This window comes from Dreissena polymorpha, chromosome 9 (genome assembly GCF_020536995.1).
Source record: "Dreissena polymorpha isolate Duluth1 chromosome 9, UMN_Dpol_1.0, whole genome shotgun sequence".
Taxonomy (NCBI): domain Eukaryota; kingdom Metazoa; phylum Mollusca; class Bivalvia; order Myida; family Dreissenidae; genus Dreissena; species Dreissena polymorpha.
The window spans coordinates 11,781,518-11,803,740 of NC_068363.1; the positions used below are offsets into that span (position 1 = coordinate 11,781,518).

General features: G+C 37.6%; 3 protein-coding genes across 4 annotated transcripts; all 3 read left to right on the forward strand.

Moving 5' to 3' along the window:
- The first annotated feature begins 1,613 nt into the window (after positions 1 to 1,613).
- On the forward strand, positions 1,614 to 6,835 carry LOC127845607 (uncharacterized). The gene is made up of 2 exons (XM_052376622.1): positions 1,614 to 2,394; positions 5,507 to 6,835. Exons 1-2 carry the CDS (start codon positions 2,127 to 2,129, stop codon positions 5,896 to 5,898), a joined length of 660 nt encoding a protein of 219 aa, XP_052232582.1. The 5' UTR covers positions 1,614 to 2,126; the 3' UTR covers positions 5,899 to 6,835.
- On the forward strand, positions 6,346 to 7,718 carry LOC127844829 (prestalk protein-like). The gene is made up of 2 exons (XM_052375337.1): positions 6,346 to 6,910; positions 6,946 to 7,718. Exons 1-2 carry the CDS (start codon positions 6,346 to 6,348, stop codon positions 7,716 to 7,718), a joined length of 1,338 nt encoding a protein of 445 aa, XP_052231297.1.
- Positions 7,719 to 10,148: 2,430 nt separating this feature from the next.
- On the forward strand, positions 10,149 to 17,249 carry LOC127845606 (inositol oxygenase-like). Of its 2 annotated transcripts, none has more exons than XM_052376621.1 (6): positions 10,149 to 10,722; positions 11,067 to 11,256; positions 12,205 to 12,391; positions 12,952 to 13,125; positions 13,576 to 13,741; positions 16,369 to 17,249. In XM_052376621.1, exons 2-6 carry the CDS (start codon positions 11,137 to 11,139, stop codon positions 16,571 to 16,573), a joined length of 852 nt encoding a protein of 283 aa, XP_052232581.1. In that variant the 5' UTR covers positions 10,149 to 10,722; positions 11,067 to 11,136; the 3' UTR covers positions 16,574 to 17,249. The 2 variants fall into 2 exon arrangements, with proteins under 2 accessions (XP_052232581.1, XP_052232580.1); XM_052376620.1 differs by having other exon boundaries at positions 10,150 to 10,698.
- The last annotated feature ends 4,974 nt before the right edge of the window (positions 17,250 to 22,223 follow it).

The following is a 22,223-nucleotide window of genomic DNA, read 5'->3' on the forward strand; positions in this document are numbered from 1 at the left end:
TTGTAATATCTAAATTTTCATTTTAACTTATTTATTTTATTTAATCCTAATTAATAAAGTTTTAATTAATTTCAATTAACAAATTGTAAAAAGAAAATAACTATTGCATATTGTTTAAAATAACTATTGCATATTGTTTAAAATAACTATTGTATATTGTTTTAAATAACTATTGCATATTGTTAGAAATGCTTAAGGAATTGTGCAATCAAATATCACGCATTAAGCCCCAGTTTCACAAACTACATAGGTATAATTTTGTGCTAGGTGAGCTACACAATTATTACATATTGAAAACTACCTTGATGTACTATTAGAAGTAAGCTAAGAGAAAGAGTAGCACATTCCAATCTAAATTGTTTACCGAATCAAGAACGCAAACGTAAGCAGTAGAAAATTCCAGAAAGTTCCATGACTAAAGGTTAACAGTTTTGACCTGAACAAATATAAAAAAGTAGGTGAATCAACGTACCATGTGAGACCACTTGGGATCACGTGGGAAACGTATTTGGAAAGGTCTGATCAAATTTCAAAAAGCTGCCACTGAAATAATATTTAAGCGAATGCTGTGCGCGTTTCAAGTACTGTATTTTCTGGATATTCTTTCAGATGTGATGTTATTACTTTTTTTTTTCAAACCTCAATTATTGTTTGCTACTTTAATTTGTTTCAGTTACATTCAATGTAGATTATTTGAGAAGGTTGTTTGGCTGCACAATATCCGAATAAATATATACTGTCTATTTATGATAATTGCTATTTTATAAGTATAATATTAGTAAAACTAATAAAACTAATAAAATAATACTTTTCTCATAAAAAAATAATTTCTTTATTTTATGATTTGATAAAACAATGTTAATGCCTGAAAACTGTTAGTAAAATTGAATAATATTCTGTGTGATTTATTAATATATAACACGAATCAATATCGTTACATATGTACTTCGTTACATATGTCTTCATTAATTATTCATATCTCGTATGAATCAAATAATGTTAGCGCTTAGCGCTAATTTCCACAAATCAAAGAATGGTAGCATTTAATGCTTATAGAAATTGGAAATGCGGCAGAAACAATATTCACTAAGGCCATAAATCGAAGAATGAATAGAACTATTAATTACTAAAAACTAAATAACTTATCGTACGTAAATGAAGATCCCGTTACCTATTATATTAAATGGAAATGATGAAAAACCTCGATGAACGTTAAAATATATATTAAAGCTCGTACGATATCATTATTGACACATTATACTTTCACTTGATGTTCTTTCCTACATACCAAGATTCTACCATAGTGTATCTACAGTCTTGTTATACGCACGTATATATGTACCATTATTTACACCAATCGCACAGGAACGAAAACAACATGTGTAAGATCATCACCTCCCGAAAAAGTAACTGATAGAATTATCACTTATGGAACAAAAACACTCGTCCTTAAAGGAACGATGTACTTATTCGCAAAAAATATACTGGTCTTAAATATTCACAAAAACTAGTTTAATAAGTGTATCTTCAAAGCACAAACATCTTTCAAACAGTTAAACAGGACAAGTCTCTATATGTTAAAATTTGAAATTTAAAATGAGAAAATGGATTATTACTTGAACAATCAACACTATTGTTGACAAAACAAAAGGCACATACACGTTGTCAGAATTAATGTACCTTTTCCGACAATATCATGCTAAAACCAAGCATTTTCAATACGACGCGATTGTAAAGTAATACAGTATCATAGTTTCGGACGGGAATAATTCCGCACAATCATTTAACATACTATACGGACTTATACATTACCGTACTTACCAAATAAAGCATCATTTTATTCAACTTGAACATGGTTCTGATATATTCTCTAATATGATCAACGCTATCAACGCTCAACCCGTGTATACGGCGATAACGTTTGGTAATTTGAATGTCCAATCATTTGGCTTTTAATATTAACGGAAAGCTCAAAACGAAACACGGTAATTATGTTAGCTTTTGTACGACTAGACGATTTTCAACGTCGTGACGACGTCATTGACTTTATTGCCGTTAGAAACGTATAAATCAATAAAAGAGAACAGACGCAACGACACATCGAGAAATATTCAAATAAACGAAAAATGTATGACATCGCTTTGAATCAAGAGACGCATACTCTATTCCAGCTTACCCCAGTTGGAAGGTATTTCGTATCCCAAGGGGGCTATCCAGCTTTCATAAACGACGTGATTATGCCCATGATTGCGAAACTTGCAGTTCAACTTCACGAAGCAGGAGTACCATGCAGTGAGATGTACCAAATAGTACGACGGCGAGTGAAGAACTACGTTCTCGAAGAGGCTGCAAAAGAAGGATTTATATGCGCAAGGCCGCGTCGCAGAATAAGGCGTACGTTTTATCGCAGATCTTTAATTAAATATTAAATAATTCCGTGTTAACACTTCAATACAATGCAATTTTAGCGTCTCAATCGATGTTCATTCGATATTAGTTTAATTTTTATTGTAAAAGATATACATCTAGTACTAGTATTTAAAATAAATAACCTTATTTCAAGCCTTGATGAGGCGCCAAAAATCATCTTTAGTTCTAGATTCTACATTGTATTCCACTGATGCAACTTTGTTCGTGTCCTCATTGCCAGATAATGTTCAGAATGGGAAGTAATGGCTAACTTCCCATTTGTTAAAAAAGTATCTATCTATCTAACTTTCAATACTGCCGGAACCCCCTTGCGGGTACTATTGGCAGGTGCGCGTGTCAGTGCAAGAATAAAAGGTTTAAACGCATTGAAAGGGAGACTTCAAAGCATGAAAGTGAGGTGAAGATAAACGTGTGATAGTGTTAAACAAGAATAAACATATTTATAGGTTAAAAGTTGTTTAAAAACACTGTTTTGTGCATTCAGGGACGACTGGGGAGTAGAGGGGGCTAAGGCAACGCTTGAACCCCTCTAGGTCTGCCTGCTGTACAACTGAGGCCGGTAGGCCGTTCCAAAGAACTATGGTGTAAGGAAAGAAGGAATATTTGAAGTAGTTGGCTGATGTATGGACTTGTCTGAATCAGAGTGGGTGCATATGACGAGTCAGCCTCATAGGCCTCTCAAGATATGATGGCGGCGAAATGGCTACCAAGCCATACACACTTTTGTAAAAAAGGGTCAGTCGGGAGAGGTCACGTCGGTCCTTCAAAGTCTGCCAGCCAAGTTCAGTCTGCATACCGGTAACACTGCTGTAGAATGAGAAGTCGTTTTTCACCCAGCGGGCTGCTCTACGTTGTACTTTTTCTACTTTGTCACTATTTTGTTTGGTATGTGGACTCCAGACAGAGGACGCATATTCTAACTGGGGTCTAACTAAGGTCTTATAGGCTACTTCTCTGATGTTTTCATTTTTAGTCTGTATATTCCTGCGGATGAAACCAAGAGATTTATTAGCATTCGTTGTAATGTTGGTAATATGTTTGTTCCAAGAAAGATCATCTGAAATGGAAACACATAAATATTTAGTACTGTCTACGACTTCAAGGATTTGTCCATGTAGCCTGTAATTGAAGATGAATTTATGTTTTTTTCTTAGAAATAACAAGGACTACACATTTACTAGGGTTAAACTCCATGTCCCACAGGTTTTTCCAATGTACTAATTTGTCTAAATCATTTTGAAGAGAGGCACAGTCTTGCAAGTTATTTATAGCCAAGTATACAGCAGTGTCATCTGCAAACAAACGAACTTGAGAAGAGATAGAGTTAGGAAGGTCATTTATGTATAAAAGAAAGAGTAAGGGACCAAGTACTGAGCCTTGTGGCACGCCCGATGTTACAGGGACTTCTGATGAGCATTCTCCTTCCAGAACAACTGTTTGCGATCTGCCTATACGAAAAGACTTAATCCAGGAAATTGTAGATTTGTTCACTCCATGTTGCTGTAATTTGAAAAGTAATTTAAGGTGGCTGACTTTGTCGAAAGCTTTGCTGAAGTCTAGAAGTATAAGATCAGTTTGATGATAATTTGCGAGGTTGCGAGCCAGTTCATCGACAAGTTGAATAAGTTGGGTTTCGCAGGATCGACGTTCCCTGAAACCATGTTGAAGATCATACAAAATGTTATGTTTATTAAAATGTGCTGTGAGGTTGGAAGCTACAATATGCTCTAAAACTTTGCAAAGAATACATGTTAGTGATATTGGTCTATCGTTGACTGGATCTTCTTTATTTCCTTTTTTGAACAGAGGTACAACATTTGCAGAGGTCCTAATCTTTGGTAAGATGCCTGTGTCAAGAGATTTCTGAAAAAGAAGAGATAATATAGGAGCAATTTGCTGACGAAGATTTTGAAGGACAAGTGGCCTGATGTTGTCTGGACCGGCAGCTTTGTGGGGTTTCAGATTAAAAAGGAGCTTCAAAACACCGTTGACCGAGATAGTGATTTCTGGCATGATTGGGTATTTGCGACTTGAAAAAGAATGAACATTAGAGTTCTCCAGGGCTGAAAAGCAAGATTGAGATAGAGTTAGAGGGGACATGGGGCTAAAAACTGACTGAAATTGCTGGTTCAGGATATTGGCTTTGTCTGTATTTGAAGATTTTGTTGTATCTGAAATTTTATCATATAATGTTGAAATACCGCATGCATCTTGTTTGGCGCTCTTGATAAGACTAAAAAGTTTTTTGGAGTTAAATTTTGAGCTGGATTCATCTGGTTCTCTATTTTGGTCTCTTATACCTAAAATATATTCAATGTAATTAGTATATGATAATTTGATGGTCTTCTTGATTTTGTGTTTAAGATTTAAAAATGTTGATTTAATTTTGCTGTTTCTCATTTTCTTCATTTTATTGTAAAGTTTGTCCCTCTTCCTTATTAGGCGTTTGATGGGCTGTGTTATCCACGACAGGGATACTTTTGAACCTATTCTTTTTGTGGGGACGGAATCTGAAATTCCTGTAGTAATAGCATTACGAAATTTCTCCCAGATGACTTCCACTGGAGCTGTTGAGTAATTTTGTATAACTTCAGTTTATCGTCGTTAATCCGAATTTCTGATAATTTCGAGTTATTGCGTTTTCATTTTGTTCTGACGTTAGTTAATTAGCAAAATCAAAGTTTAAGTCAAACTCCGGTATTCCTTATAATCGCTATTTCAAACACGGTCCTATCTCGAGTTATCATGGCTCGATCGCTCATTGTCGGCATAGGTATTGATAAAAACCACCCCGGATACTCATTAATATTCAACAAAGAACCCAGTGTATGGAAAATATACTAAAAAGTACACCGGAGTATGGCCGGGTGCTTTTAAACGTCTTTTCCATATACGGTATCATGAAAATAGATTTAAGAGAACCAGAGGTACTTTTAAGTAGTGCCAGAGTCGACAACAACTAATTGAGAATTAAAACGCTTATTTTTCAAATGATACATCGACATCTAATCGTCAAGTTCCAAGTCTATTTTCACACCAATTGATACAAACAAACGATTTCTTCATGATTTTACAGAACAAAACAGAAAAGAACAGAACAGAAAGGGCTGCACAGATGGCACGGGCTGCGTTGATGACACGGACCGCACAGATGGCAAGGGCTGCATGGTGGCAAGGACTCAGCAGATGACAAGGGCAGCAATGATGATGCAAAAAGCCGTCAAGATGACAAGGGCTGCAGAGATTACAAGGTCTTCATTGATGGTAAGGGCTGCAATGATTATAATAAGGGCTTCACAGATGACAAGGGCTACATTGATAACAAGAACTTTACTGATGACACGGGCTGTATCGATGACAAGGGCTGCCCTGATGAAAATGCATGCACTTATGACAAAGAATTCACTGATGACACGTGCTGCAATGACGTTTACAAAGGCTGCATTGCTGATGAGAAGCGCTGCATAGATAACAATGGCTGCATTGATGGCAAGAGCTCCGCAGATGACAAGGGCTGCAATGATGATGCCAAAAGCCGCCTAATTGACACGAGCTGCATAATTGACAAGGGCTACGTAGATGACAAGGGCTGTAATGGTGAAAAGTGCTGCAATGATAGCTATGAAGGCCACACTGATAATGACATGTGATGCAATCATGATGACAACGGCTGCACTGATGATTACAAGGGCTGCACAGATGACATTGGCTGCACAAATGATACGGGCTGCACAAATGACACGGGCTGCGCAGATGACAAAGGCTGCGCAGATGACAAGAGTCTCACATGTGACAAGGAATGCACTGATGTCAAGGGCTGCACAGATGAGACGGGATGCATAGACGACAAGGGCTGCGCAGAGGACAAAGGCTGCGCAGCTGACAAGGGATGCGCAAATCACAAAGGCTGCACATATGACAAAGGCTGCGCTGATGACAAGGGCTGGGTGGATGACAAAGGCTGCGCAGATGCCAAAGACTGCAAAGATGACAAGAGTCTCACAGATGACAATGGATGCACTGATGACACGGGCTGCACAGATAATCAAGGGTCTCACAGACAACAAAGGCTGCACAGATGACAAAGGCTGTGCAGATGACAAAGGCTTCAGCGATGAAAAGGGCTGTGCAGATGACAAAGGCTGCGCAGATGACAAAGGCCGCGCAGATGATAAGGGAAGCACAGATGACACGGGTTGCGCAGATGACAAAGGCTGTACCAATAACAAAGGCTGCGCCGATGACAAGGGCTGCACTAATGACACGGGCTCGGCAGATGACAAGAGATGCACTGATGAAAAGGGCTGCGCAGATGACAATGGAAGCCCAGATGACACGGGCTGCGCAGATGATAAAAGCTGCGCAGATGACAAAAGCTGCTCAGATTACAAAGGGTGCAAAGATGACAAGGGCAGCAATGATGATGCCAAAAGCCGTCAAGATGACAAGGGCTGCAGAGATTACAAGGTCTTCATTGATGGTAAGCCTGCAATGATTATAATAAGGGCTTCACAGATGACAAGGGCTACATTGATAACAAGGACTTTACTGATGACACGGGCTGTATCGATGACAAGGGCTGCCCTGATGAAAATGCATGCACTTATGACAAAGAATTCACTGATGACACGTGCTGCAATGACGATTACAAAGGCTGCATTGCTGATGAGAAACGCTGCATAGATAACAATGGCTGCATTGATGGCAAGAGCTCCGCAGATGACAAGGGCTGCAATGATGATGCCAAAAGCCGCCTAATTGACACGAGCTGCATAATTGACAAGGGCTACGCAGATGACAAGGGCTGTAATGGTGAAAAGTGCTGTAATGATAGTTATGAAGGCCACACTGATAATGACATGCGATGCAATCATGATGACAACGGCTGCACTGATGATTACAAGGCCTGCACAGATGACATTGGCTGCACAAATGATACGGGCTGCACATATGACACGGGCTGCGCAGATGACAAAGGCTGCGCAGATGACAAGAGTCTCACATGTGACAAGGAATGCACTGATGTCAAGGGCTGCACATATGAGACGGGATGCATAGACGACAAGTGCTGCGCAGAGGACAAAGGCTGCGCAGCTGACAAGGGATGCGCAAATCACAAAGGCTGCACATATGACAAAGGCTGCGCTGATGACAAGGGCTGGGTGGATGACAAAGGCTGCGCAGATGCCGAAGACTGCAAAGATGACAAGAGTCTTACAGATGACAATGGATGCACTGATGACACGGGCTGCACAGATGACAAGGGTCTCACAGACAACAAAGGCTGAACAGATGACAAAGGCTGCGCAGATGACAAAGGCTTCAGAGATGAAAAGGGCTGTGCAGATGACAAAGGCTGCGCAGATGACAAAGGCCGCGCAGATGATAAGGGAAGCACAGATGACACGGGTTGCGCAGATGACAAAGGCTGTACCAATAACAAAAGCTGCGCAGATGACAAGGGCTGCACTGATGACACGGGCTCGGCAGATGACAAGAGATGCACTGATGAAAAGAGCTGCGCAGATGACAATGGAAGCCCAGACGACACGGGCTGCGCAGATGATAAAGGCTGCGCAGATGACAAAAGCTGCTCAGATTACAAAGGGTGCAAAGATGACACGGGCTGCGCAGATGAAAAGGTTCAAACATGACACGTGCTGCGCAGATGACATGGGCTGCACAGATGACAAAGGCTGCGCAGATGACAAAAGCTGCTCAGATTACAAAGGGTGCAAAGATGACACGGGCTGCGCAGATGAAAAGGTTCAAACAAATGACAAGGGATGCACAGATTACAAGGGCTCTACAGATTACAAGGGCCTAACTTATGACAAGGGCTGCGTAGATGAAACGGGCTGCACGGAAAACAAGGGGTGCACAGATAAAGGGCCTCAAAGATGATAAGGGATGTACAGATTACAAGGGATGCACAGATGCCAAAGGCTGCACAGAAGACAAGGACCTAACTTATGACAAGGGCTGCTCAGATGACAAGAGTCTCACATATGACAAGAGATGCACAGCTTTCAATGGATGCACATATTACAAGGGATACGCAGATGACAAAGGCTGCGCAGAAAACAAGGGCTATACAGATGACAAGGGCCTAACTTTTGACAAGCGCTGCGCAGATGACACTGGTTGCACTGACGACAAGGGGTACACAGATGAAAAGGGCTGCACTGACAACAATGGATGCACATATGAAAAGGGCTGCGCAGATGACAAAGGATGCAATCATGACAAGGACTGCAATCATGACAAGAACCTCACTGATGAAAATGGCTGCACTAATGACAAGGGCTGCACAGATGATAAGGGCTACACAGATGACAATGGCCTAACTTATGACAAGGTATGTGCGGATGACAAAGGCTGTAATGATGATGACAATGGCATCACTGATGACACGGGCTGCAGTGATGATGACAACGGGCTTGGGGACTGCATGTCACTGGGTGATGACAAGAACCGCTCTGATGAAAAGAACCAGCAGCAACTTAAAGAAGACGCCAAAAGTGGCTTTACAAAGAAGAAGCCGTCGGGCAAAGGAAGGCCTAAAAAGAATCAGTGTAGTATTAAGACGATTATGTAGCATTCAGAAGATCAAAGACTAACTCGAACAAATTGTTTGTGCATTTTTGTTCTTCAGTTTAAATAAAATTTTATAAACATAATTATCGTCATAACATTTCTGGTAGTATTTAATTAACCAAATAAGAATTATATGCAACCACGTAATTTAATTTGCATGAACCGCAGAAACACAGGTTTGTGCCTTCGAAATGTAATTCATTTTATAAGTCTGCGATGTTAAAAAAACAACACAACATTACCAACAGCCTATAGCCGTCGTAATAAACCCGACTATATTTTGAAATTTAATGAAGTTGATATGTTTGGTCATATAATGACATGTAAACGTGCTTGCAACTGAACCGATACCTTAAAATACATATTTGCCAGGTAATTGAAAAACACAAATGTATGAAGGTTATATCTCAAGGGACATAGAAATTATGAGCATTTTTCGAAACCTAAACGCAAAGTGTGACCGAAAGACGGACAGACAGACAGACGGAAAGTCAGACGGACAGTCCGATGACTATAAGCCCCCTTTTCTTCGAAAGGGGGCATAAACAGTGTGTAGAATGTATAGATGAACAAACTCTGCCGGTGGAAGACGTCAAGACGGCATCAAGGCACATTAAGTACAAGAATATATCTGTGGCGTGATAATGCACGTTTCTGTTCAAATACGGACATTTTTTTCTACTCAATTCGTTTTCACCTTATATGGCATTTTTAGATCAAATTTGCACATGTCTATCAGTTTACTGAAAAGTTATAGGCTCTTGAAATCTTTCATAACGAAAACACAAACTCACGAAATTACTTAAATATACTTATTGTCATATTATTCATTGCATCATTGCTTTTTTTAATATAAGTTTTTTAAGATATTAAAATCATTACAAAACGTCTAATACGAAAGAAACTTGTTGTTTGGTCAATATGCATATATTGTTTTCCTCGGAAAACATGTTTGTCTTTAGATTTTAAGTATGATACATTAATAAGAAATATCGGCCAATGCTTAGTATCTACAAGCATAGATAAAGTCATAGGCTTTGTTTGTTTCCAAAGAATGTTTATGTTGTGTTAAGTGTCATATACAAAAAAAGCATTAAATAGATATCGCATCAGCGTGAGAAGCGATACACCGATCAAAGAGTCGCGATCTTTGAAAGTTTGTTTGAAACAATGACATTGAAAACGTAAAGATCTAAGCTGAGCTGTGGTAACGTTTACTGGATTAAACTGGGCAACACTGAACTTCAGGGTTGCTATCAAAATTGATAAAACTGTTGTGATTATAGGATTTTCTGATTTCTGTATACCGTTAAATAAGGGTTCGTTGCGGGTTCTTCAACATATGGCTTCATCGGCAGTTGGATTGAGGAAGGAGTAAGAGTCGACGCAGCAGTGGTGGGTGTAGTATTATAATTGCTTTGCTTCTGGCGCACGCTATCACTGTATCCACAGCTGGTGCTATACGTTGAACAGAAGATGGACTTACAACATCATTATCATTTATTTGTTGCCGCTGTTCTCTTTCGTCAAATTACAGAGCAAACCAACTGGGCGACTAGTTTGTGGACATGCGTCAATTCGACAACAAGCGAGATAAGATAAGAGGAGCAAAACACGTTCCAGTTGAAACCAAAGTGTGAAACCACAAGGACTACAACAAGGTCATAGAAGGTCGGATATACGTTTACAATACAAGTATTTTATTTTGATAATTTATTGATATGATGGGTTATTAAATTTATGTTAAATTATTAATCACATACAATTCAGACACACCCTTTTTTGATCAGTCTAGAAGAGTTAATTAAACGATATAATCAGTAGATGTTTTTTTTTAATTATTTTCCCGATGGTGTAGTTTCGGTTGATCATAATGTTTAAATTGCAATTAGTCTATGGTCCAACTGTAGAGTTACTGAACTATGCTTTCTCATACAATTCATTTATGTTAACTGAATAAATTGAAATAGTATTGTTCATATTTAGCACAAAATATTGAACCTTTGTCTTATTTATTTTCTAGAATGCATCTTTTCTAGCATTTCGACAAATTTGAGACGTATTCAATCCGTTAGCCCGCCAACGGGTTCCGCAACAACTCGTGACGTCATGAGCACGCCCTTGATCCACGTGCAGATGGAGGACCCCTCGGAGTTCACACCCGAGCACAAGGACAAGTCCGAGTTCAGGGATTTCCGTATGCACAATGTCCCCGAACGAGTTAAACGGGTAGGTTGTGCATGGAAAAAGTATTATTTCGTTTGAAATAATAAACGATAAATATGTATAAGAGAACGAATCAATATTGATTAAACTTGGTCAAATGTATATCATGACATTATCTTAACCAAGTATGAATATGGGTCAATGGAGGTAAAAACAAGGTTACCATGGCAAATCGTAAATAAAAAAGAAAACTCGATCAACTTAATAACGCTCTGTGAGGCACCCGATTCAAATTTTGAACGTACTTCATTTTTGCGAAATGTTCACACAAATCGAAAGTAATAAACGACACATGTACTATATAGAAAAATATCATGCCATTTCGTCGAATCAGCTAATAGAAAATGAAATAATAAAATTGACAAATTAGACAAATTGTGGAGTTTATACATGTAATATCGCAACAAATAATTTTCAAACATTTTATTAGAAGATATTAAGAAGGTTATAATGTAGCTTACTGAAAACTTTGTATGTTAAATTTATTTATCTTATTTATTTACTTGGTTAAGATGGTAAATTGTACAACGTAAAACGAGTTACTCGGAACTCAAGCAATGCCTAGGCACGAGCACCACTTAAGTGTTATGTGCACGTCTGTTTCATAATACTGTTATATCCTCATCTATGACACGAATATGTGCATAGTGACAAACATATGCGGTCAGATATATTCTAAAACATTATGTCTATCTGTCTGTCTGTCTGTCTGTCTGTCTTTATTTGAATCACAATCCCGCAATAATAGCATTTTTTTAATTAGGTAATTATGTATATTGGTTTACATTTCTCACTAAGTTCCAAATACCCAGTAACTCTTATTTAGCACGTAAAAGACAAATATCGTCTGGATTTAGTGAAAATGTTAAGAAATATTTATCTGACGTGTGTAAACGATTATTACTAAAACGGTATGTCATATACCGTCGTCAACGTCACGTGTGTCGGCAGGTGTACAGCGAAATGCACCGAAAGCAAACGTACGCGTTCGTAAATCAGAAGATGTCCGAGTGGTGTCGATTCGACCACGCGGAGATCACCGTCATGGAAGCGCTGGAGATACTCTCCTCCTACCTCGACGAGAGTGACCCGGATGTGGACATGCCCAACTCCATACATGCTTTCCAGACTGCAGAAGGTATGACCTGTGATCAGCTATAGCTGTTGTGCTTGCATTTATTTTTCTCAAATATGTATAAAGGTTAAACATCATTTTTGGTTAAAACATATTTTATATTGCCGCATAGTGAATATAATAGCGTCTACAACGTTATGTGGGTTACTATTGATATTTTTATTGTGTTTGTTTGTCCTTTGTTGTCAGTCACTCACAATTAAATACTGTATACAATTATTGATTACCTAATATTTCATATTGTCGTACAGTGAAAACCGGTACCTGATGGTGTACAATACGTATAACGAAATGCAAAAGTTTTGATTCAGATTGTAACTAAGCAACATCAGAAATTAGGTTATTAAAGAATGAAAAAGCTTCAAAGCAATAGCGAGCTGTTTCCGCTTCGACGGTCTCAGGAAATAAACAATTTAAACAACTTGTTCCGAAACCACAATGACCAGAGGCTATTTCTTACTATAATTTCGACAACCGCAATTTAGCGAATAGAAACTACATGTTTTCGCATTGTATTTAACTTGTCCAGTAATATAAAACGTCTTTTTTGAGCTCAATGGCAGGTATCCGGGAGGCGAACCCCGACAAGGAGTGGCTGCAGGTGACTGGTCTGATCCACGACATAGGTAAACTCATGGCCGTCTGGGGGGAGCCGCAGTGGTGCGTCGTCGGCGATACGTTACCCGTCGGATGCGCACCCAGCAAGCGCATCGTCTTCGATGCGCAGTACTTTGCAGGTTAGTGTCACTTGTAGGTTAGAGCTGATCCTCGCCCCGGAAAAAAGGGCTTATGCATTTGCATTAAGTTTCGTCATAAGCCTGTGCAGTTTGAACAGTCTTATCAGGGAATACATTTTCCGATTTTATAGTTTTTACATTTAGATGAAGTCGTTTCTCAGCGCAAATCCAATTATGACGGAAAGTGTCGTCCCTGATTTGCCGGTGTGGACTGTTTTTGCATAGGCTTATCTTGAACGATACTTAACGCGCATGCAAAATACGTCGCATGTAGCCATGTACATATTGACCACGTCTAAATAAACTCTGTAGCATATTATATATGAAATGAACACTATTTTACAAGTTATTTATTGGTATACGTAATATAGCACGTTTTAATTCACGAATAATTCACAGTAAACGTGTTCAATATTTAATATTTTCAATTAAAAATCACTTTGCCTACAGAAAACCCGGACATGGATGATCCAACGCTAAACACGCGCCTTGGTGTGTACACGGAGAACTGTGGCCTGGAGAACGTGCTCATGAGCTGGGGTCACGACGAGTACCTGTACCGCGTGCTCAATGCAAACACCTGCCACCTACCGGACGAGGCCCTATACGCTATCAGGTGGGATTGGTGCATAAGTAGAAATGTCCGTCTGTAGGCAATGCCCGCTAAAAGATGCAATTCGTAATTTTCGTCTTTTCACGTTAAATATACTTATAATACTGATAATGAAGACAACAAATGCACATTTATTTTGATATATATTTTCATAGTAAACGGTTATTAAAGTGACATGGTAGAACCAGCTCGGCTGGTTTAATTCTTTATGATTGAATGGTATATGTATGTTGAAGAACGTCTGAAAGGATACTGTAAGTGTGAACAGTTCGTTTTGATTTTACATCTTGAATTTTGGAACACACCTCTCGAACACCAAGTAATTAAAAGTTTCCAGTTATCTAATTCCGAATAGTATGCTAGTTTCTGTCAACGAGATTGACAAAATATATTTCCTATTGTTTGTTACCGCATTACGCCTTTTATTAGTTGTAAGTTATTCAATGCAAATATCGGAAGCGAAGGAAACGTTTGAAGCACTGTGTACACACCGGTCTTACTGACCTGTGTACTAACGCGAAAGGAATTGTGGGTAGCACTTCTTTTACGAGTGAAAAGTGAAAGCGAAAGTAGGTCAGGTAATCGTGCTTCTGATAATCGCTATCAGTCTTAATAGAGATTCAAAATCACTTTTATTTATTTAAAGATAGTAAAATAAAATTTCTTCAAACAACATTCCGTTTTAAACACACAATAAAACGATTTTTTTTTCCATTATAAACATTTTCATTTCTACGCAGAACTAGTTCGGCGAAAGCATAATTCCCCAAACCAGGGGAATGTGATGCGTCTTAGTATAGAGGTGACAATAACGTAGTGACGTCACCATCTATGTACAGAATAACGTAGTGACGTCACCATCTATGTATAGAATGACGTTTGAAGTTCATATCAAACAAGTATGATTTCTCGAAAAACATATTACAAACCATACGCAATTACAAACTAAATTGTTAAACAAGTTCTCGTCAGAGATGACACCATCGCCACGAACCACAACCCAGCCCAATAAGACACATGGCTAGTTGTGGCCCTTGTTGGCCGTTCGTACCTTGAATTTACGTAACGGCTCCAATGTCAAATTGTTAATGTCAATTAAAACAATCACTATTAATGTGGATGTTTACGGAAGTGATTCATTATCATTGTTATCTGTCTCGAGCGAATCGTTTGTGGAATATTATTACATGTACATATTTCAGGCAATAATGCTATTGATGGCTGTCGTAATACCGGTATGCTTTAAAACGTAAGTTACAACTGTTGAGCTTCCAGCGAGTATCGCATTCGCAACTAAACATTTTCGTTTCAAAAACATATTTGCTTCTGGTATGGTGTTTGCCTATAAACAAGGACACCACAGTTTGATGTTCACCTTTGTGCGTTTATACAACTGGCCATCACACACATCGCTCCCTTATTGTTTTCAGCAAAGTGATAAGATACCGTTTTACATACCGTTCAGCATAATTAACAGTTCCGGCTTGCGTGAGGACTGAGTAACCGACTGACCGCCGCTTTGAACCATTTCAACTTTGCAAGATGTAAACAGCTGTCCGATAACTATTTTGTGAAATACGATGTAGAATTACATAGCACCTGTCATGAGTTAAACGAGATAGAATATCGCAGTAACCTTGATATTCCATTATAGGCACTTTTCATGACCCAAATGTCGTTATTCATTGCAGACATTATCACTTACAGGCACTTAGTTTGTCGTTTATTTCTCTTGAGGCATGAGGTATTAATAAAACATGAAAAACAAGGCTTTTGTCAAGCAATATGGTCCCCTACCGGCTCCACCATTGTCAGAAATTCCACCATTTTCATATTTTTTAAAAAACATTTTGGTTGCCATAGCAACCACAATTTTTGACGTATGAACAAACTGAAATGACGTGCATAATGTTCATATTGCCATCTATCCATGTTGCAAGTTTCATGAAAAAATATTAAGAACTTTTAAAGTTATCGCAGGATCCAGAAAAGTGTGACGGACTGATAGACAGACAGACTGACAGACTGACAGACGGAGTGCAAACCATAAGTCCCCTCCGGTGAAACCGGTAGGGGACAATAAACGCGTTAGGTATTGATTCACTGCTTCTAACCACACGAATTTTCGTCAAATGACAGATGGCTACAACTGGGCAACACTAAGTAAATAATCTCTTGAATGTGTTTTCATTCTTTACTATTCTTATAACACTTGTTCTCAATTGTGTCCGTACCCACTGGATCAAAAGGTCCCGAACATGGTTCCATTATATTCTCTGGAGGTGGTCACAAAACCATCCATTTAAAGACACCATGAACCGAATCGGAAATAAAGAGCCAAAATAAATAAGAGCAGCGGTTTGGTAAAAACGGGGCTTAGTTAATATGCGTAGTGTTCTCCTAGGTTAGCCCATGCATTCCGCACAGGCTAATCGACACTTTCCTCTTTTATAGTACATTCGTTTAAAGAAAGTCTTGTTTAAGCAAAAATTCAGTATAATAGGAAAGTGTCGTCCCTGATAAAACAGTGCAGACTGCGCAGACTATTCTGAGACGACACTTTACGCACAAGCATAAAGCCCCATTTCCCCAGAGTGCGGCCGAAATATAATTTGACTTTGAAAATCCAGGTTCCATTCGTTCTACCCGTGGCACACGAGCGAGGACTACATGTTCCTCTGCAACAACAAGGATTTGGAGATGCTTCAGTGGGTCAGGGAGTTCAACAAGTTTGACCTCTACACCAAGTGCCCGGATACGCCGGACATCGAGCAACTCAAGCGTTACTATGGCAACCTCGTCGAGAAATACGTACCGGGCAAACTGAAGTGGTGATGGTTTTCTATGGTCGGATGAAGCCCTTATGGAATGTTGAATTGGGTCGCAATGTTTTGAAGATTTAAATTTAGATCCAAACTTTGAAAATGTATGCAATAACTGTAGAAATTGTAATGGAAATACAAACAGCGTTTTAGAAATGCCATGATGATGTTTTAAAACGATTTCTAAACTATTTGCTATTAATATGTAAACATTTGAATATTATATAGTCCAACATTACAATCATTTTCCTCTTACATTTCTTCCATAAAAAAGAAATTTAAACACGAAACAAATGATAAGGACACAGCAACGCTATCAAACACTTACACAGCATGCGTATATTCGTCAAAATGTTATGTCCACTTAGCTATTAAAATCCTTCTTTATTACTTTGCAGTGTTGCAATATTTACGTAACGTATAAACCGCTACCATTGTTCATTATTTTAACGCCGTTCTTATTTCCAGAATCCGTTCGCGCTTTGCATTCATGAAATAACTTCATATCAATCTTGCTTTCCGTTTACAATAATACAAAATCACTGATTATTTTGACGGTATCTTGCTTTAATCATTTAATACTGAGTATAGTATATATCCATTCAAATATCAAACAGCGTATTTTTCGATACTTAGAGATTAATTCAATAAATGAAAACCATAGGTCACATATTCCACAATACAGATTCTTTCATTGGAAAACAGCATTGTTCATTTACATTGAATCTTTTACTTAAACATGCATAACATGTTAAATAAAATAAAAGATGTTAAAATAAAAATAAAATAAAAGATGTTAAAGGAAATCAGTACCGCGTATCAGAAATATATGTCTTTGAAAGTTCGTTCGTTCGTGTGCTACCTCTCAGTTTCATATTTACGTTTTCTTTTTTATTTGTTCTGTATTCTATATTGTATTCATCGGTCAGAATCACAAGTATTTCAGATATCCGCCACGTTCAATCGTTTCGTATAGACTGAAATGCTGGACAAAAATTTGTGAAAGTTTTTTTGTGTGAAAAGATTATTATATGTGAAATAAAATAATATTGTATATTAACTAATGTGGTATCGAACGAACCACGTTTTATAATAATACATAAAAAAAGTTCATTTGATATCTAAATGTATAAATAATATTTGAACGATCCGTTAATTATAGATAATTTAGTATAAATAAATTTCGAAGTCAGTAGTGTTGAAACAGATTTGTTACGTGTAACTATAAGGAGAAAAAGAAACAAGTAGAAAACATCTTACCCTTATGTAACAATAATATTATAATTGTATCAGTTTTTTTCTTTAAAAGATGCCTACTGATGTTTTCTCAGTTTTTAAACAAAGTGACGAAGCTAGACAATATTTGATAAATATGTGCCAAGCACTTTTCAATTTGCTCAACGTGCATATTATACAAACTGAAAAGTCGAACAAACGTACAAAATGCTTGACATTAGGAAAATAAAAATGTATCTCGTTCATTATATTTCTCGTTCATTATATTTTTGTTTATATATTTCTCAAGACACTGTTTTCCATGTTTTCATGATTGCTATGCCTTTTTTACGAAAATAAACGTAAAGGAACCTTTCCACACATTTTGGCACTTATTGAAGTTTGTCATTTAATAATATGCATTCCGATTTACCTACATTTCATTGTAAATGGTGTTTTGAAATACAGCGAAGGCGATTCTGACTCAGCCAGTGATGTTAGATCCATTAAGTAAATTCATTGAATTGTTATCCCCCGCCAAATAAATTGTGTTTATGGATGCTTGCAAATTCCTTGATATACGGTATAATCATTGAAAATAATTAAGTGTGAGTAATTGTTTTATGCATTGTAAATTCTCTTCATAAATATCAATACACCAATGAAGCATCATGTTGAAATATTAGAGATATAGCCTTACAAAGTTACTTCATTCAAAAACAAAGGCGGTTAATAACTCTTAGTCAAGAAAGTGTACTGCAGTATGGTTGTGGTTCGTGGTCATGGCACTTAATTTCATTGATTTATACACACCCATAAAGTTTCATTTTGAAATGTTGTATCGTATCTAAGGTATATCCTTGAAAAGTTCATTCATACAAAACCAACAAAGACAAATAACTCTTAATTAGGAAAGTGAAGGTTTATGGTTCTTAAGCATGGCTCTTCTCGTCGTTTATATCAATATACCCGTGGAGTTTCATGTTGAAGTATTGCATGGTATCTGAGATATACTCCTGAAAGTTACATCAAATATAAAAGGACAATAACTCTTAATAAAGAAAATGTAGGGTTATGCTTCTTGTGCATGGTCCTTCTTTCTTATTGATATCTATACACATATGAAGTTTCATATTGATATCTTATTTAGTTTCTGAGATACAGCCGTTAAATTTTTTGTGATTGACGAACGGATGGACTGACTGACGGACAGACAACGCAAATTCTATATCCTTCCACCTTTGGTAGGGTATAATAAACGGGTAATATAAATAAAATAATATATGTCGTTTTGGCGTGTTGCCGTTGTGCTGCTCTTCAAACCCACGAACACACCAGAACGATTTGGCAGTTATCAGCCACCTTTGTATCTATTCAAATGCTAGTTACCTATACAGGTTGGTTGACTCAATCGTATAACTGGTGTGTTCAAATGACTTTTAACAACACATGCATCAGTCCTTCTTAGTCCTATGAAATTGCGTTTTGCACAGCCAAGTTGAGTGCATCTATTTTTTAAAGTTATACATTGCAAACAGGGTATCATGATTAAGTCATGTACATATTTTAGGTCGATAACACCGTATTTACCAGTACTAATGGATATGAAATAGCTATTGGGCATGAAAATTCATGCATAACGATTTTGCACCCCAACATTTTGAAGGCAACAATTCGATTGGCTTCAGTATAGGTAATCTGAGCATGTTGTCCAATACGATTGGGTATCTGAGCGTGTTGTCCAATACGATTGGGTATCTGAGCGTGTTGTCCAATACGATTGGGTATCTGAGCGTGTTGTCCAATACAATTGGGTATCTGAGCGTGTTGTCCAATAAGATTGGGTATCTGAGCGTGTTGTCCAATACGATTGGGTATCTGAGCGTGTTGTCCAATACAATTGGGTATCTGAGCGTGTTGTCCAATACAATTGGGTATCTGAGCGTGTTGTCCAATAATATTGGGTATCTGAGCGTGTTGTCCAATACAATTGGGTATCTGAGCGTGTTGTCCAATAATATTGGGTATCTGAGCGTGTTGTCCAATTAAATTGGGTATCTGAGCATGTTGTCCAATACGATTGGGTATCTGAGCGTGTTGTCCAATTAAATTGGGTATCTGAGCGAGTTGTTCAATACGATTGGGTATCTGAGCGTGTTGTCCAATTAAATTGGGTATCTAAGCGGGTTGTCCAATACGATAGGGTATCTGAGCATGTTGTCCAATACGATTGGGTATCTGAGCGTGTTGTCCAATACGATTGGGTATCTGAGCGTGTTGTCAAATACAATTGGGTATCTGAGCGTGTTGTCCAATACAATTGGGTATCTGAGCGTGTTGTCCAATACCATTGGGTATCTGAGCGTGTTGTCTAATACTATTGGGTATCTGAGCATGTTGTCCAATACGATTGGGTATCTGAGCGTGTTGTCCAATATGATTGGGTGTCTGAACGTGTTGTCCAATACGATTGGGTATCTGAGCGTGTTGTCCAATACTATTGGGTATCTGAGCGTGTTGTTCAATACGATTGGGTATCTAAGCGTGTTGTCCAATACGATTGGGTTATCAGATCCTGACAGCGGAGACTGGAGATGAAATTTATGTTATTGGACAAAGAGGGATAATAAATGTGAATAAAACAAAAATATGTAAGGTGATTTTTTTAAACACTGATACTATGCTTATGTTAACAACACTTTTGTATTCAACAACGAACACTGATACTATGGTCATGTTAACAACTCTTTTGTATTCAACAACGAATGAATAATACAGAAATCATGTACACTTGAATCAATAAAACAGGACATGTGTTTCAAACAAGACTCAAATCTCCAAAAAAGTCGCCATTTATAACTCGTTATCCTTAACTATTACAATGCATTCTGATAATACTCCGTAACACTCAATCATGTGATTTGTAAGCAAATACCAGCCCTCGGGTACCGAGTCTCTTAACACGACTTTGCAAGACTTTAGACACTATACGCACATGCATTACGATCCGTTTTTCCAGAACGAGGATAATTTGTTCATGGCTGTAGCTCAGCAATTCCAAAGCACTTGACGCTGGACTGTCTCAAAAAAGGACAAAACAAAACATGTAGTACATAAAACTATTTCTATTAATATACAAGGTTTTTTTAATTATTAAGGTATGGCTGGATTGAGTTTAAATACAAACTTTCTGAACATTCGATTCATATATCTATGTACAAAGTCACACATATTGAATTGATAATTTTAGGATTAGACCTAAATAACGGAATGACAGAAGGAAGGACATTTATAACTCTTCATAAGCTTGCACGAGTATTTACAATGGAGATATACACGCACACGACTATGCACTAATACAATATTTCACAGTTTACAAAAGTTGTACTTAAACAACATTACACAACGTTTTATAGTGCTAAAGTTTTACATACAATTGCTATGATTTAATCACTATACTCTGGGATCGCACAAATTCTCAGTCATTTGAGTTCACACATGCTTATTGACAATAGTGGAACAATTTTATTCTATTATGAAATTGTATCCGAACTGGTAACTTTAGTGGCAAGATAATAACGGATGTATTCTGAATGAAATTGTATCCAAACTTGTTAAATGGTAATACTGTTGCTCTAGTATGGTTCTATTATGCTGTATTCAAATGTCATGTTTAATTATCTATACACAATTAATATATGTTTTACAATATCCACATGTCTATGCCGTAGTTGGTGTGCTTCTATTACTACACTGGTGTTAAGTGGTGTAAAACATGCAAATAGAACTGTCGTGTCATTTAAAGAGTTGTATTTATACATGTATTATAACTCATTAGATTGACACATGGAACTATAATGGCATGTTAAACAGGGACGTGTTTGGTAGATATTCTGGTACTATGGTGGTTAAATCGGTAATAATAAGCTAACTTATAAAGAAATAATACGTTGAGAAAACATTAGCAGAATGACGAGGTCCTACATTACGACATAGAGGGTATATTTAAAATATTTTGCATTTGATATATCGCATGCAAATATGGTCAATAACTGTTTTATGCAGATGCTTCTTAAAGTAGTAAGACAACACATAAAATAAAGGCAACAAATACACAAAACAATATATATCCTATATAACAATCAACACCATAGTGCGGGAGAATTAAGTATGTAATTGATATTATAATAAAAATTATCGTTGCTCTTAGTTCACTGTCGCCATGAGTACTGTGTACCGATGTGTTCTTGGCCACGTGGGTATGTACGTGTGGCCTTAGTAACGGCAAAAATAATTTCTTTTTTGTATGTTTGATTCGACCCGATTTTTGCTGTACAAATTAAAAGATTATTCAATCCTCTCTTCTCGACGTTTTTTGTCTAAAATCTCCTTGAAGAATCCGTCCCCGATATCTTGTCAATCATGCTCTAAAGCAGCGCAATTGTCCG

Excerpts from the sequence above, each read along its gene's own strand:
- LOC127845607 (XM_052376622.1), top strand. The coding sequence starts at position 2,127 with ATGTATGACATCGCTTTGAATCAAGAGACGCATACTCTATTCCAGCTT. Across the intron at positions 2,395-5,506 it reads GCCGCGTCGCAGAATAAGGC|AACAAAACAGAAAAGAACAG; the intron begins GTACGTTTTATC and ends ATGATTTTACAG.
- LOC127844829 (XM_052375337.1), top strand. The coding sequence starts at position 6,346 with ATGACAAAGGCTGCGCTGATGACAAGGGCTGGGTGGATGACAAAGGCT. Across the intron at positions 6,911-6,945 it reads TTACAAGGTCTTCATTGATG|ATGACAAGGGCTACATTGAT; the intron begins GTAAGCCTGCAA and ends AGGGCTTCACAG.
- LOC127845606 (XM_052376621.1), top strand. The coding sequence starts at position 11,137 with ATGAGCACGCCCTTGATCCACGTGCAGATGGAGGACCCCTCGGAGTTC. Across the intron at positions 11,257-12,204 it reads TCCCCGAACGAGTTAAACGG|GTGTACAGCGAAATGCACCG; the intron begins GTAGGTTGTGCA and ends GTGTGTCGGCAG. Across the intron at positions 12,392-12,951 it reads TGCTTTCCAGACTGCAGAAG|GTATCCGGGAGGCGAACCCC; the intron begins GTATGACCTGTG and ends GCTCAATGGCAG.